Source organism: Takifugu rubripes, chromosome 20 (assembly GCF_901000725.2).
Source record: "Takifugu rubripes chromosome 20, fTakRub1.2, whole genome shotgun sequence".
Lineage (NCBI taxonomy): Eukaryota > Metazoa > Chordata > Actinopteri > Tetraodontiformes > Tetraodontidae > Takifugu > Takifugu rubripes.
In genome coordinates this window covers 8,949,770-8,966,077 of record NC_042304.1, presented here as the reverse complement: position 1 = coordinate 8,966,077, position 16,308 = coordinate 8,949,770, and the positions used below count along the sequence as shown (strand labels likewise).

The following is a 16,308-nucleotide window of genomic DNA, read 5'->3' as shown; positions in this document are numbered from 1 at the left end:
GTACACTCTTATGAAATATAATTGCATTATGGTGTGTAAATAAAGCCGGGGCGTGTTGTCACAGCATATGTTCCCCGGCTGGCCAAACAAGCACGAGGGAGTGGGGGAGGAGGTGAGGAGGCGAAATTTAGAACACACAAGTTTGTGCTGTTTAGCTTTGATGATCAATGGAAACTGGCTAAAGAGTACTGTGTCCTTTATAACCTGTTTTTTGGGGGTTTTTTTTTTTACATTTTACATCCTGAAATCTTGTCTGCTGTAATTATGAGGTGTCCAAGTTTATCACTGTTCTGAGGTGAACTGAACTCTCCACCTTTGTCTTGCAGGCCATCCGTCTGTCACTGGAGCAGACCCTACCACCAGAACCCAGCGAAGATTCGGGAAAGCAAATTAGCAAACTCAGAATTCGCACGCCGAGTGGCGAGTTTGTAGAACGGCGATTCCTGGGAAGCTGCAAGCTTCAGGTCCTCTTTGACTTTGTGGCATCCAAGGGATACCCGTTTGAAGAGTTCAAGCTCCTCACCACCTTCCCTCGTAGAAATGTGAGTTCTCATTCTCCTAAAAAAGGCAAAACACACATATACAGGAATTACCGCTTCTGCTGGAGCTGGTTTATTCTTTGTCACCATTGAACCTCTGCTGTGAAATACCTATTTATCTGACCTGTGTGATTCCTGGAATATTAATTAGCATCAGTCTGTGGTGAATACTGTAGGATACAGTTGTCAGCGCTAACAGTGATATTCTCCACGGCTCTTCTGCTGACAGCCAGCAGCTCTCACTCAGCTACAGGCAGTCATTAGAGGGCCTGGTTGCCTCACTCCTCAGTGGCGAGTTAATGAGCACTGTTTTAACCACCAGTTTAATTAGCCATGCTGCTGGAAACAAAAATGGGATTTCCATTAATCAGGAGTGCAGTGCATGTATGGAGGGAGTGAGTGATTGGTGACTGGTTGTATAGAAGGGTGTGTGTGTGTGTGTGTGTGTGTGTGTGTGTGTGTGTGTGTGTAGGCTTGCCCGGGCAATGTGCCATCATATTCTGTAGAGACCACAAGGGCACAAACACCTCAAACTAACACACACATTAACGCCTCGACGACACTCTCGATCACAATCGCACACTTCAACACATTCACAAATATTTTCAAGCAAACACATGCCCCACTCACAACTTTGTCACTTAAAGGATTCACAGTTGTCTCTTTATAATCAAGAGTAAACATGTGTTTGAGACAGAGATAAAGATGTGTCTGCGTTGCAGATGAAATTCAGGAAAAACAGGATGGGGGGGATTAGAGGGGGGGTGGAGAAGAGAGGAGGATGGTGGCTGCAGAAACGGAGGAGAGGAAAGCCTCGACAAAAAGATTTAATCAGAGAAACAGTCTGAAAGATAGAAGTGGAAATGATATTAAAAAGATGAAGATGGGGGGGGGTAACGCCCTGAAAACAGAAAGGCGGGTGATTGTTGGAGGAGAAGGAGCTCGGTGGTGGTGCCAGTTTGAGGCTGTGAACACAGGCCCCCGTCTAATCCTGCAGCTCTCTGTTGTAATTAAATGGGAGAGGAGCAGAAAGCCTCCATCCATCCAGACGCTCTCACTGTTGCTCTGCCAGGACCAGAGGATGGAGCACTATTGCGTTCGGAATACTGCACAACTGTTGACACCTCCTCCTAGTGCTCCGCTGCTTCGCACTCTTCTTATCCTGCTCCATTTCAGGCTCTGCAGACGTTCAACAGGGGCACAAATCTACCTTTTATTGATAAATCGCATCTTTCGTGGCCAAAATGTGCCCCTGGCTACATTTTATCCCCCCTTTTCCCACCAGCATATCCCCGACTCAACACGCCACACAGGTTTCATGGCTTTTAATTCAACAATCTACGAGTCTCCAGTTTTTGGACGGACTCTCCTCCTCAGCATTTGGTTCCAGTGGCTTATCTCTTCAGCGCTACAGCAGGCCTTACATTGGCATCATTTGTACGAGGCTTAGCCGTGCTCAGGGAACTAACCCTGCCTCCGTTTCCATGTCTGTCAGCGAGTTTGAGGAAGGGGCGGGTGGGGGGGGTGGGGGGGGGGGACTTTTAGTGTTTCAGTTTTCAGCTTTTGATTCACGAGATTCCTCCTTCCGCTTTGATACTTGTTGAGCACCAACTGCTTTACAAGGCCTGCGGTGAACATGTTTAGACTGTCGGTGGGATCGGCCTCTTCCTGCTGGCTGCTCGCGCACCCCCACACATCGGTGACGTGGATCATGGATCATGGGTCGGTGGATCATGGGTCGGTGGATCATGGGTCGGTGGTCCCGCTCCGATACTCTGTTTCACCTCCTCTTAATCCTTCTTCCAGTTCTGTCCGCGAATCGGTCCCAATAATCAGACAAAACCAGAGATGCTAAAAAAATAAACTGGGGGGGGGGGAAGTTTTGTTTCAGTAGATTTTACATCTGTTTTAATCGTCAGTTTGCGTTTCTTATCCTGTGATCTGAACCGAGGCTGCTCACAGGAAGGACTGTAGATGTTTATTTTAAGTTTCGCTCAAAGCCACTTCCTCGGGGGTGTCGGCGAGCGGCGTCGCACACACCGCTCGTGAATGAATTTAGTCAAAGATGGAAAAGTCAGACGATCAGTTGTAAATCCACCTATTTCCCAACAAATGCCATCTCAGCTTACAATAATGTTAACTTTTTGAGAGTTCTCAGCATTTACAAAGTTGTCTGAAAAATCAAATTCTTTTTTTTTTTTTTTTAAAGCGAATTCCAGGAGGGGGAAAATGTTGCCTATTTCTCAACTTCTTTGAAAACAAGTTCATTCCTGATCTTTCCATCCCATGTTCCTCCTCCTCCATCCTCCAGGAGAACTGTCCTGCAAGAGCAAAAGCTTCTGTCTGTATCCCCCTCTCTCTCTCCCTCCCTCTCTCTCCCTCCCTCTCTCTCTCTCCCTCTCTCTCTCCCTCTCTCTCTCCCTCCCTCTCTCTCTCCCTCTCTCCCTCCCCCTCTCCCTTTCTCCCTCCCTCTCTCTCTCCCTCCCTCTCCCCCTCCCTCTCCCCTCTCTCGCGGCTCCCTCCGCCCCTCTTCTCTCCCTCCCTCCTCCCTCTCTTCTCTACCCTCTCTCTCTCTCCCTCCCTCTCTCTCTCTCCCTCCCTATTTCTCCCTCCCTATTTCCCCCTCCCTTTCTTTCTCCCTCTCTCCCTCCCTCTCTCCCTCCCTCTCTCTCTCCCTATCTCTCTCCCTCCCTCTCTCTCTCCCTCCCTCCCTTCTTCCTCCCCCCCGACCTATCGCCTCCATCTCTCTCCCCTATCTCTCCCCTCCTCTCGCTCTCCCTCCTCCCTCTCTCTCTCCCCCTCCTCCTCCCTCCCCTCTCTCTCCTCCCCCTCGTATCTCTCTCGCCCCCTCCCCCCTCATCTCTCTCCCCCTCTCTCTCAGCCCTCCCCCTCCCTCTCCCTCCCCCCTCTCTCTCTCCCTCCCTCTCCCTCTCCCTCCCCCCCCCCCTCTCTCTCCCTCTCCCTCTCTCCCCCCCTCTCCCTCTCCCTCTCCCCCTCCCCCCTCTCTCTCTCCCCCTCTCTCTCTCCCTCCCCCTCCCTCTCCCCCCTCTCTCTCTCCCTCCCTCTCCCTCTCCCCCCTCCCCCCTCTCTCTCTCCCCCTCCCTCCCTCTCCCTCTCTCCCTCCCTCCCTCTCTCTCTCCCTCCCACCCTCCCTCTCCCCCTCCCTCCCTCCCTCCCTCTCCCCCTCCCTCTCCCCCATGTTTTCCCTCCTAGTCTTTGCGGCACATTTCTGCCTTTGAAGCAGCGTATCCTAGCCTGTCCCTTTCTGTTCTCGCCCCGGCGCTCCGTGCTGTCAGCGCTCCTGGCAGCAGATAATGATCTCCCACTGCTTTTGTAATTGGTCAAATAAACACTTGACAACACTAGTCTAAAACGGGCAAGTTATTTGGTTTTAATTAACATAGTGCGGCCTGTAATGGCTTCATTAAAAATGCGTTTTTTCAGCTGCACGTTTGATTATGTTAGAAGCGGACATCTTGGGCGCCCCTGTTTATTTTCCCTTTCTTTTCTTTCCCAGCTGGGCGTTCGTCGGTGTGGCGTCCTCTGTTATTAGTTTGTTTTATTCATTTGAATCAAGTGAAATACGATCGCGGTATTTATTTTCAACTCCGTGTTAAGTGCTAATTAATAATGAGAGCGAACGCGCGGCGTGATAACATCAGATCTGAGCTATTGATAGCGTACATCTGAATTTTTTAGTGGCGAAATAAAGACAAAATATCAAAGAGTGCTGAGAAACACCATCTGTCATTTTAATTGCTTCCAGTTTTAAAATTAGACTTTAAAACTGCTGAGCTCAGAGATCTTTCCTGCATCAGGCAGGAAGCAGTTTAGTCTTTTTAATTCTGTTAATTTGTGTGTTTTTAATTAAGGCCTGGATCACCCTTTGTCATATTCCTCCGTTTATTCGATTGAAATTGGCTGCTGAAAATTATATTGACTCGGGGTTGAAAACAAACTGCAAAGCAGAGAGCTCGATGTCTTATGTATGTACAGTATGTCCGTATGTATGCATGGCGGCAAAGGAGCAGCAGAGAATATGGCTTATGCAGAGCAGAGGAAAAACAACAGCTTTGTTTGTTGACAGATGCCTCCATGCTTATGGTCTGTTAATTGGATAACAATGTAAACAATCACCGATGGCGCCACGTCTCCTGTGTCAGTGTGGCATCTTGTTTCCCTGCTTTCCTCCTCAGACTCAGATGCTGTTCTTCCCCCATCAGGTCTCCCTGGTGCACAGACTCGCTCTCAGAATTCACCCAGAGCCACACACACCCAGCACCGACGCTGTCGTGGGGTCCGCAGATTTACACACGCGCGCACCTGCTCCACCCTAAAGCCTCATTTACTCATACCTGATGCTGTGGGGTCACAACAGCCTGTCGGGTTCATTAGCATGGCAGCCATTTGTGATGCGCTGCCCCCCCCGAGGTGGAAGAAACAAAGCAGCAACAGCCCTGTTGGTCCTTTTATTTTATTATTTTTCCTCCATGTTTGTGACACACACACACACACACACACACACACTTACACCAGCTTACATCCCTTCCTAACATCCTAACACTCCCTGCCGTGCCTGAGACAGCCGGGAAGGTGAGGGGCATAAGGTTGACATAGCAGCCCCTCCCTGTACACAGCGGGCTCCCGGGACCTGTCTGGGAAGTCAAGAGTCTAAATAACACGTCGAAATGAGAACAAGGAGATGAAAGACGCGGAGTCAAAGACCACCTGATGTGCACTTGGTCTGACATTTGGGAGACGGATAGGTCGTCTGATGCTGGTGTATCCTGACTTTTCGCTCATTTACTCACCTTCTGTTCAGAGGGTTCACGCCGTTCTCTCCGAGACCTCGCAGCCTCCCGACTTTAACGCTCAGGCAGCGGGTTGGTTGTTGAGGTTCTCTCCACCAGGGATCAGGTTATTGTTTGTTTTTTAAAGGATTTCAGTTAAGTTGTTTGTGCTAAACTCCTCCGTTTTTCCAGCCTTTCCTCATAATTACTCCGTTTTAAAGGAGCTGTTGAGGACTTCACGTTCCTGTGTTTTTCCAAACGTGTGTTCGAGCGCTGTCACTCTGCGTGTTGTGAGGTCGACCTTTACGATGCCCTCTGACCTTCTGCATCAGGTACGCGGAGCCGGTTAATTATCCCGCTGTGAGGTTAGAATGGGAGTCCTAATCAGAAGGGCCGACACAGCGGTCCTCAGATAAGCTCTGGACACATCGTGGTGTCACAGCACCTCGCCCCTCCAGCCCAGGTGTTAGATTGGCCCAGTGTAACACAAGCCCTCCGGTGATTAGCTCACATAAGCTAAGAGGCTCAGCGTGTTGGTGGGTGTCGGAGAAAGAGCCAGATTGTCCTGTTTTATAAAAACATGGGTCAGAGTCCTTCATGTCGGTTAACTCCATCAGCTCCGTGGTGGGTGGCACTGCTTTATTCCTCCGCTGCTGCTGTTGAAAACAGATACCTCCTCTCTTCTGCACTGCCGTCAACCATTTTTTTCCGCTCCTCATGGCTGAAATGAGTCCTCTACCATTACTCCTTTATGGCAACGCCCCCGTAAAACCTTCATTAGTTGCTTCTGGATTAGAGCCCTTTTAAAATAAACCTGATGCTCCTTTCTACAAAATCAGCTCTCGTTGCTCAGATGACAACTGATATTTTTGAAAGTGTTTGTGTTGATTATATACATTGAACACACGCACACACACACACACACACACACACACAGAGGGGACAGTTATTCTGCTGCTGGGTGACAGACTAAAGAAGTGCTGACATGGCTCCTCACTGATATTACATGCGCATTGTTTTATTTGTGCATTGTTTTATTTGTGCATTGTTTTATTTGTGCATTGTTTTATTTGTCAGCGACAGAGACGATCTGCTCGGCTTGACCAGTGATTTCCTGTGTGTCGTCCTCAGATTACCCAGTTGGACCCCGGGTCAACTCTGCTCGACGCCAAGCTGTTTCCACAGGAGACCCTGTTTCTGGAGGCTAAAGAATAGGAACTGATCACACAGGACTGACTGACTGATCCACGAACTGGCTGGACACACACCTGTCACTAAGCACGGGCCCCATGTGGGCCCAGACACACACACGCACACACACACACACACACACACACACACACACACACAGCATGCACATCCAGTGACACAAGTGCAAGTAAGCTTCAGTGCTCTCCACCAGGTTGTGGCACATGAATTTCTGGTGTACACGTGTTGCACAGAGGAGCAGCATCAGTACCACAAGCACACAGCCGCACTCTAACCCCCCCCCCCCCTTCCCCCCCAGTCCCCCTCACACAGTCCACAACTGGACACACGTCCCCACCACTGACAACACCAACACAGTCTGCTGACTGGAGTAAAGAGGCGGTAGATAGAGGACGTGTCCCTCGGTTGTCCCAAATCCAGACACACTGCTTCTTCTTTTTTTAGCTCATGGTTTTGTGTGCGTGAGACTGTAAAAGTCCGAAACAGTGAAGCCAACAGTGGTGCCGCCTGGCCGTCTCCTTCCCCGCCTGCAGTAGCCACTGTGGATCTGCCCGCCCCCGCCCCCGCCCCACTGCCCCTTCCTTCCTTCCTCCGTCCGCCGCCTGCCCCCGGGAGAGCAGACTGTTCAGCGTCTGCAGCGCCCGTCTCTTCTGTTCCACTCCTGGTTTGAGCCTCATCTGATCCACAACCTGACTGATTGACGAGTTTTCAGGTCTTTTTTTTTTTTTTTTTTTTCTTTTTTGATTTGTTTTAAGTTTGATGCTGTAACAGTTTTAGTTTGATATACATTATATAAATATATGATCATGAACATCTGTTTCTGCTGTCAACATCTGTTTTCATCCACTCTGGTTCTTCTCTCAGCCTCAGTAGGGTTCTGGGTCCTTCCCTCCGTCTCATGGAGACACACTTTGAACCAAACCACCTCATCTCTAATGAACCATTTGATGTGTATTGGTCTGATATCACTATAACCATAATATCGCCTTTGAAAATCCAAATTCACCGTCGTCATAACGTTCCGGAAGTGTCCGAACAAGTTTAATAGGAACTTCTGTTTTGGGTGATTTGAGTTTATTCCCGTTTAGCTCCCAGTTTAATTACTCCCCATTTGACAGGAGCAGCGTGCGCGCGTTGGCCAGGTCGTCCGTCAGATACGCACCTTCACATCTCTGTGGCGGCACCTCTCCCAACAACTGTTCACCCACATGCTCCTGCACGTGCACCACCTGCTGATACCAACCACGCCGCCGCTCATTCTGCGGCTGTGGCGAGGGGAGATCACGCAGGCTTAGACTTCCATCTGCAGCGAGTTCTCCCGACGGCTAAAGACAAAGTTTAAGCACCCCGGAGTCACGGGCGCGCTTGTTTATTGATTAAATCAGCGTCACTTCCACTTCGCCCGCTTTTATTAATTAATGACGAAGAAATCACACCTAAAGAGAAGAGTGGAGCTTTCACGGGTGATAATGTGTCCTGTCTTTAGTGTTCATGAAGCAACTCATTTCCTTTAATTCCATTCGGAGGTGGGTAATAGCTGGTGCACGGTGAGTTGAGTGCACAAGGATTCCTGAGCGTGTTTGTCAGCTGCTCCCTCTCACGCGAGGAGTGAGTGAGTGAGTGGGTGAGTGGGTCTGCTGTGCTCAGCCGGCCGTACTTCCACAGGTTGGGCCCGGCGGGACGTCGCTCCAGGCTCCGGCTGGGACCGGCGGGGGTTTACACGGTGACGTGGACCTGCGGGGGGGCGTATCCTCAGCACCGAGCCCGTTACTGCGCAGACAACTTGGATGAAGAGGAGCGTTTGCTTCAGGTTAGTTGAGATTCAGGGTGAAATGAGGCGTTGGGGCGTGCTGGCCTTGCAGCCGGAGGGAGGAGGAGGAGGCATGTGCACCTCTGCTAATCTGCCCCGTTCCTCCGCCTCCCAGGGCAACGGCGTGCATACAGCCGCTCCTCTGGACTGTGAGATTACAGTTTCCAGCAGTTCCGACGTGGCGGCGCTGCAGAAGTGTCAGACACGCAGGTTTGTCTCCCAAATTTGATTAAGCTCATCTCTTGTTTGTGGGGCAGATTTTGAATCTGATGAGAGCAAAGTGTGTTTAGCACCGTTTTCAACAACTTCATTTTGGCCAATGTTGTAATTTCTCCACATTTGTTAAATTATTCATCTTGATCTTTTGATCAGAGTTTATTCCGGACATGAACAGCTGATGACTGTGGCCTCTCCCCAAACACTGAACAGTTTTTTGTTTACTATTTATTTATTTGACAGTTGAATCTTGCCTTGGACCATATATTTAAATGCCCCCCCCCCATGACACTAGGAGAAAAACTGAAGACAAAAAAAAGTCTAAGTATTTTTTTTTTTACCCCATTTCAGTCCATTTCAAAAGCATTCTCTTAAAACAACTTTTCCTATAAGTCCCACTTGATGTCTTAATCAGGGTTGTCACAGCAGCAGGGGGGCGGGGGGGGGGGGGGTGTCTGGGGTTACTCTGCTGATGTCATCACCGTGGTGGCAACATCGGGTTTGATTCCTGGATAACAAGAAAACGGGAAGGCTGTCCACGATGTTTAAGCAGCTCGGCGGGGTCAAGAATGCAGCCTGCTGGTGAGGGGACAGAATTCCTCACCAGCTCCCCTCCCTCCTTTTGAAGTGGGACCCTCCGAGGTCCCCGAGCCTCCTCTGCTATCCCAGACTGGCCTAACCTGGAGGGTCACCCCGAGTTTACTTTCTCAGAGATGGCCGTCCTGCCAGAAACAGAATCTTTGCAGCTTAAACTGTTGGGTGGGCACGATTGGGGGGGGTCTTCTATGTCTGTGTTCACAGGACTGTTTGTCATTGACACAATAGACGTGGAAAACCTTGTTTTTTAATCAAAACAACACGTTTTGCTGGCAGCCTGGAAATCTGATTAAACGGGGCTTTAGCGTCCCTGTTTGGGGAGAATCTTTGATTTATTTGAGAGCAAATAAAAGCTCTTGTCGTCCTGCTCCACGTATTCTGTGCGAGACAGACCGACCTCAAAAGGAAAATGCATTTAATAGGTTGTCGAAAGGAGTAAAATGATGTAATTCTGCCTCACGACGGCAGCTCGGGGGTCAGAACAGATTAATTCGGTTTTCCTTCATCATCTGCACACACATTCATCAGTAGGATAACAAAATGTTGATTTTTATTGGTCTGTTTACAAAATAAAAATATAGGTATGTCTGAAAAAAATATATATAATTATGCTCTGCATCCATTAATCGGGTTAAATAAGGCCATTAAAATTGTGTCAGTGTATCATAAATTATAATTCGTTTTTATATTTTTAATTGGATTATAGATTTTTTCTAAACATAAAACCAATAATCTTTATTTAAGATTAATCATTTAGAGAAATTGAGAGATTTAATCCTCTTCCAACGACAGTTTATTATTTTTATCTCTACATTTGCGTTAAACTGCATTCGTTTAAATTAATCCAATAATCGCTCTCTTGAAAACACCAACGCGTGAACCAGTAGGCCCGTAAACCCCGCACTGGTTTTACTGGTGCCTTCCCAGAGGGCGCTGGGCAGAGACTGCAGGGCTGCCCGAGTTATGGGACTCCTAACGGTGAAGTCAAATAAGGTTATCTATTTAAAAAAATAAAAATTCTAAACGGAATTAAAGAACCGAATTTTATTTGTCCGTTTCATGTCCCAGAATGTGGAGGGAAAAAAAGAAAAACGGGTGATATCATATATAACGAATTATACATAAATACAAAGCGATTTCGTTAAAGTCTGATCGTAATAATTAAAGTTTAAAGTAACGTTTAAAATATTCAAACCTCCAAGTTGCTCGTTTATGATCGTGGTAGCTGCTCTCTGTCGACTGGCTGCTCCGTTAATTATTGCAGTTTAAGGGGAAAATCTCTGGTATTCGGATTACCAGCCGCATGGGATAAAGCAATAAATGGACCAGTGGGGTCCTGAATGGGTGCAGCGGCGTGAAGGGGAGCAATTACAGCTTCATATTAATTGTGAATTTTTTTTTTTCGTAAGAGCGCTCGCACACACACACACACACACACACACACACACACACACTGCAGAGAGGCGCTGGTGACTAGGAGGGCCAGGTCTTTGTGCCGAACACTTCAAGTTTCAAAAACAAGGCCAATTGAGGCGGCGGAGCTCAAAGCCGGCACCATTGTAGGCGAACACATTGAGTTTTGATTGGGAACAATAGTGTTTCTCAAATTTCTTGCAAAAAGAAAGCCATACTCCATCTGTGATCTCAATGAGCGCCTATTCACGAGCTGCCTTCCTTTCTGCGCCATTCGGCGGTGGAGAAAAGAAGGCAGATGTGGAGGGACAGAGCCGCGGAGAGCGCGTTTTAATTGGCCGAGGCGAGTGTGTGTGAGGCTGCGTGGCTGCGTGCGTGCGTGCGTGTCTCCTACACACACCGGAATTATATTCTGCTGGGACGGTGGACGGGCCCAATAATCCCGGCGTGTTGATGAACACTTGTTGCCCGTTCATTAAACAACGGTAATCCCTGGCAGCCCGGCCCACGGGCACAGACACCGCACTTTATGTGTGCGCGCGCGTGTGCACGGCCAAAATCTTTGGCAGGGATGGAGCCCTGTTCGTGTCCCATTGTCGGCCGTCCTGAAGTGCTGTTGCAGCGGCTGAGGAGCGGCTCGTGAGCCCCTCCAGGTCAAGTGTTCGCGCCTCATGACCCCGCAGCTCCGATTCATGATGCGCAAAGTGGCCGTTCAGTCGAGAGGCTCTTGATCTAATCCAGAGTTAACATTCAGCCCCGTGGAGGCTCCTCCGTCCAACCAAACCAATGGGCCGCGTCGGTCGGGAACACTTTAGATTTGTCTGGTTTCTGGATCGTCTGTTCTTTCATCTCATTTTTCAGTTTTAAATCCACACCTGCGCTCTTTTGTCCGGGCTCCACCCTCGTCGAGCGCCTTTATGTTACTGTTGTGCCTCAGCGTTCCTCGGCGCGCCTTAGCTCCCTCCTGCACATGTCCCCTGACTCTGCCCTTAAAGGAATGCGTGATCCACTTCCCCTGCGCGCTGGAGCGGGTGTGAAGTTGCGGGTTAACAGCCTCTTGTCTGTAATCCCGGGCCCGCTCGGTGCGCCCGTCAAGCGTGTAAATACTGGTGTGAAAAAACCCCCGTGCGCTCCTTTTCTCCTCGGCCCCTTGTCTAACTGCTACTCTAACCTCTGCCTCTGTGTGACAGCGCGGCCCGCTGCTGCGGGAGAGCGCGGGAGGGGATCCGGGCCCAGCCGGGCCGCAGGCGGGGCGGCGGCCGGAGGAGAGGCCGCGAGAAAGCCGCGCCGGGGTGCGGGGGCAGCGGAAACATGCTGCTACATATGTTGGGTCAAGCATGGCCTTTGTTGTCATCTTAAAAGGGTGTTAAAAACCCATTGGTCTGTAGCCTCGCTGAAAGAAATGAAAGCCCGGCATGGTTTTTTTTTTGATGTATGGGCCTAATGAAGTGGGTAAAAAAAAAATTCCCGAGTCCCCACAGTCACTTTTAGTGGCGCGGGGGGCATTTTTAATTGGCCGAGGGGAATAATGGGGCGCGTAATCCCCGTCATAAAGCATTAAAAAAATACTTGTGCGTCAGCTCGACGTGCGCGACGCCTGTGACATCTGATTTCATGATTAATCCGGTTTCAGTCGCGTGTTTGTGTGGATCCTGAGAGATGTCCACTCTTCTTAAACACCCCTCCATCAGGTGGCTCCTCTCCCCTTTAACCGTCCTTTCTCTGGCTGTTTGCAACTATCACGTCAGCACGCACGACGCGCAGTTCGCTGCCGGGCGCGCTCGTCGCCTGCAGATAATTACTTTGAATGTCAGAAAGATGTAGTTTTAATATCGTCTCTATTAGCCTGTTGGCTAGGTAATTAAGGTGCAGATGACAGCGGCGAGGGAAACAGATGGCATTTGCTTACAGTGATTCAGAAAGTAAACAATGAGCCCAGAAAGGGAGGAGAGAGGAGGAGGAGGAGGAGGGGGGGGGCAGGGGGAGGAGGGGGTCCGTTTCTTCTCCATCCAGCTTCAGATTGTTGTTCTCCAAAACTGTTGTTATGATACCTCCGAGAAACTGACAAGCACATCTAGAACTATTTAATCGGATTCCACACTGCTGCCAAATGAAGGTGCGGATAAAGCAGGTGGCGCGTTGCTACTGCACGGCCTCCTCACACACACACACACACACACACACACACACACACACACACACACACACACACACACACACACACACACACACACACGGTAGATCATCTGTCAGGTAATGACTGAAAAGACAGCTCGATTTTAGAGAGTTTAATTAAAAAGACAGCGGGCGAGATGGAAAATCCTGTTTTAATTCGGCCGATAACGCAAAAAGTAGCCAATGGCTAATATTAACATTATATTAACATGTTAAAGGATGCGATTTATTTTATAGCTATCTTATCATAGTATATTGTGTCAATGATAAAAATAAAAAAATACGAGAGGGAAAATTAGCAACATCATAAATGTACGTCATCATAACTTTAGACTTAAATTTGTGAGGTAATAAATTAATAAAAATACAATATACTAAACAAAAAGTACGTATATATTTTTTTAATTTAATTTTAACTCTACTCATCATCAAACGAATATATAATGAAATTAGCTACAAACATTGATTAATTTGCACACGACTAACAAAGTGTCACAAATAAATATAAAGATATTTTATATTTGTTTAATTTAAAAAAAACTAGCGCATGAAAATGGTGAAAAATGCACAATAAGCATGCAAGGCCACGCTCGTACCTACCAAACTGCGTCGATATTCAGAAACTAGTTTTTGTCGAGATCGAACCAATAAAACACGTCATACAAACATGTAGAAGCAGTTTAAGAGTCGGTGGTTGTAAATGAGCCACATTAGCGTCACCAATAAACCTTCAATCACCCGCACAAACATGATCGATCTGTTCTGTCCTCTGCGGTCAATAGAATAAATGTCAGCCCACTTACCTCCACAGCAGACCAGACTAAAGTCACTATATTTTATTTTTTCAGCAATCATCTTCATTTACAATATTCTGCACAGGTCTATACGTTAACAAAATGTACAGAATATCACTGCACTCATTTACTGGAAGCAATTAGAGCGATAATGACGATATTTGAATATTAATCGAGACGACCTATAACACAGACTATTGTTCAAATTCTATGAAATTCGCCTTTTAAAGGTGCGCGGCATCGATTTTAGTTTCCCTAAGAGTCCCTTCAGATTCTTAACACTTGATAATAGGAAGCAGAACTCAGGTGGACACAGTAGAAAAGGCAGCCAGGCCAATCAGAGCTCTCCTTCCCCCTTCGGCCAATGACAGGCGCCACATTGTTGTCAAATTTGTCTAATGAAAACGCAGGAGCAACAATAGAGACGGAGAGGCAGATCTGTATCCAGCGACAGTCTCTGCAGGAAGTTAGTGTCTCAGTAACAAGCTCCGCTCCTCCTGGACACTTTTCCACTCCGGTTCCGGCTGGAATGCTGCTTTCTCTGCGCGCACCCTCTGTCCGGATCTCAGCTTCCATCCCTCGCCTCCTCTCCAGGCGCCTTCGACCTTTCCCACCGCAGATTTTTGCCTGATATATTAATATATATATTTTTTTACAGTAGACAGAACCTGTTGCGCAAAGATGCTGAGAAGCACCGCGCGTGTGTGAGAAGCTCAGCGACAGAACCAAACAGCAGCTCCTCCAGAAAGCAGATCTCTTTCCAAGTGTTTAGCCGTGCGAGTGACCAGGACATGGACCTGCGACCGGAGCTCCCCACAGCTTCCTCCGCGTCACAAGTCCACGCGGGAGCGGCGGCGGCGGCGGCGGCGGCGGCGGCCGCGGCGGCAGCCTCCATCCCGGTGTCCATGGCCGGCAACCTGCTGCGCGGGCCTCCGCTCCTCCTGCGCGCCACCGACAAGTATCCGCGCACCCCGAAGTGCGCCCGCTGCCGGAACCACGGCGTGGTGTCCGCGCTCAAGGGCCACAAGCGCTACTGCCGCTGGAAGGACTGCATGTGCGCCAAGTGCACGCTGATCGCGGAGAGGCAGCGGGTGATGGCGGCGCAGGTGGCGCTGCGGCGGCAGCAGGCGCAGGAGGAGAACGAGGTCCGGGAGCTGCAGCTGCTCTACGGCACCGCCGAGGGGCTCGCGCTGGCCGCCGCCAACGGCATCATCCCGCCGCGCCCCAACTACGAGGTGTTCGGATCAGTCAGCAGCGAGAGTAACTCGGGTGAGTGGGTCCCAAAGTCTCACTAAAACGGGGTTAATGTGAGATTTTCTGACTTATTCTACCATTAAATGTTGGATCCATCCGCCGCCTCAGCACAGTCACGGTCCCGGTGCCGTCTCCTCAATGTTGGCAGTTGTCATTAAGATTTTTCCCGTCAGGATGATCCTTCAGATTTCTACAAACTCCTATTTATTTCTCTAATTTATTTAGATTTTATGCTCAGCTTGTTTATATTTGTTGGAGGCTAAGCCTCAAATGTTTGCCTGTCTTCTGTTCCTCATGTTCTGATTGTGTTCACAGACTCAAGTGTCCAGAAGTTCGAGACTTTTTCGAAGGGCCAGCTGTCCGGCCCCACCACCCCTCAGCAGGCTGCGGGCAAATCTGCATCCGCCGAGAGCGACTCCGCCCCGGGCATGTCCTCCCCGGACGGCCGGCACGGAGGCTCCGGTTCCGAGAACGGAGACAGCGAGTCTTTCATCAACTCGCCTGTCTCGAAGCCTCTGAAAGACGGAGGAGAAACTCCGGGCTCCGTCAGCTCCATCGGATCCGATTCCGGTTCCGAGACCGACAAGGACGAGCAGGAGCCGTCCCCGTCCTCCGCGGCCTCCCGCCACATGAACGCCATCGACATCCTGACCCGGGTGTTCCCCAGCCACAAGCGCAGCGTCCTGGAGCTGGTCCTGCAGGGCTGCGGGAAGGACGTGGTCCAGGCCATCGAGCAGATCCTCAACAACAGCGGTGCTCAGGGCTCCAACAAGGCCGGGCCGGACGAGGGGTGGACGGCCGAGAGGATGCTCCAAGGCGCGCAGCAGCCCCCGCCGCCTCCCGCCGCCTCCACCGCGCCGACGAGGCCCCTGTTACCCGGAGCCATGACGCTGAGCAACCGCTCCGCGTTCTCCCCTCTGCAGCCCAACACCCCGCACTTCGGCGCCGACCCCAGCACCTACCCGCTGGGCACCCACCTGGGACTGAACCCGCTGCGGCTGGCCTACTCGGCCCACGGCCGGGGACTGGCGTTCATGACGCCCTACTCCACCACCGGCCTGATGCCCACCCTGGGCTTCAGACCCCCCATGGACTACGCCTTCAGCGACCTGATCAGGGACAGGACGATGTTGCACAAGGAGCAGGGCTACAGCGGCGGCCTGTACGGGCCTCTGGTCAACAACACGACGGAGAAGCAGTGAGGCCCGCGGGGCCGAGCAGAGACACGCGTCCCGCTGTATTTGTAACCGCAAGTGTTGAAGTCATGTGATGTTTTTGGTTGTAAATAACAGGATTATTGAGAGGAAAAATCTAAAATCCCTTCTGTGTCATTCGAAATCCTTTTCTATGTTTGAGTACGGAAACTTCGCGCATGAACCCGATTATTCTTCAATTAAATAACCTGCAGATGAAAAGATATTTATTATTCCCACCAATAACATGAGTAAAAAAAGCCTACATGATACAAAATTAAAAATACTAAAAAAAAGAAAATGACAGTCGCGACTTTA

The 16,308-nt window shown here is 49.7% G+C and overlaps 2 protein-coding genes across 3 annotated transcripts in view; both read left to right on the top strand.

The window, feature by feature from the left end:
• Positions 1–7,341, top strand: part of faf1 (Fas (TNFRSF6) associated factor 1) — a 42,974-nt gene extending 35,633 nt beyond the window's left edge. The window contains exons 19-20 of one of the 2 annotated variants that reach the window (XM_011614832.2): positions 327–542; positions 6,461–7,341. In XM_011614832.2, coding sequence (XP_011613134.2) covers positions 327–542; positions 6,461–6,544 — 300 coding nt within the window. In that variant the 3' untranslated portion in view covers positions 6,545–7,341. The remainder of the gene's footprint in view (positions 1–326; positions 543–6,460) is intronic. The other variant, XM_003974167.3, reaches the window with a different exon arrangement.
• Positions 7,342–14,443: 7,102 nt separating this feature from the next.
• Positions 14,444–16,049, top strand: dmrta2 (DMRT-like family A2). The gene is given in 2 exon segments (NM_001037950.1): positions 14,444–14,812; positions 15,113–16,049. Coding segments are annotated over 2 exon segments (1,251 nt in total). The 5' UTR covers positions 14,444–14,448; the 3' UTR covers positions 16,000–16,049.
• The last annotated feature ends 259 nt before the right edge of the window (positions 16,050–16,308 follow it).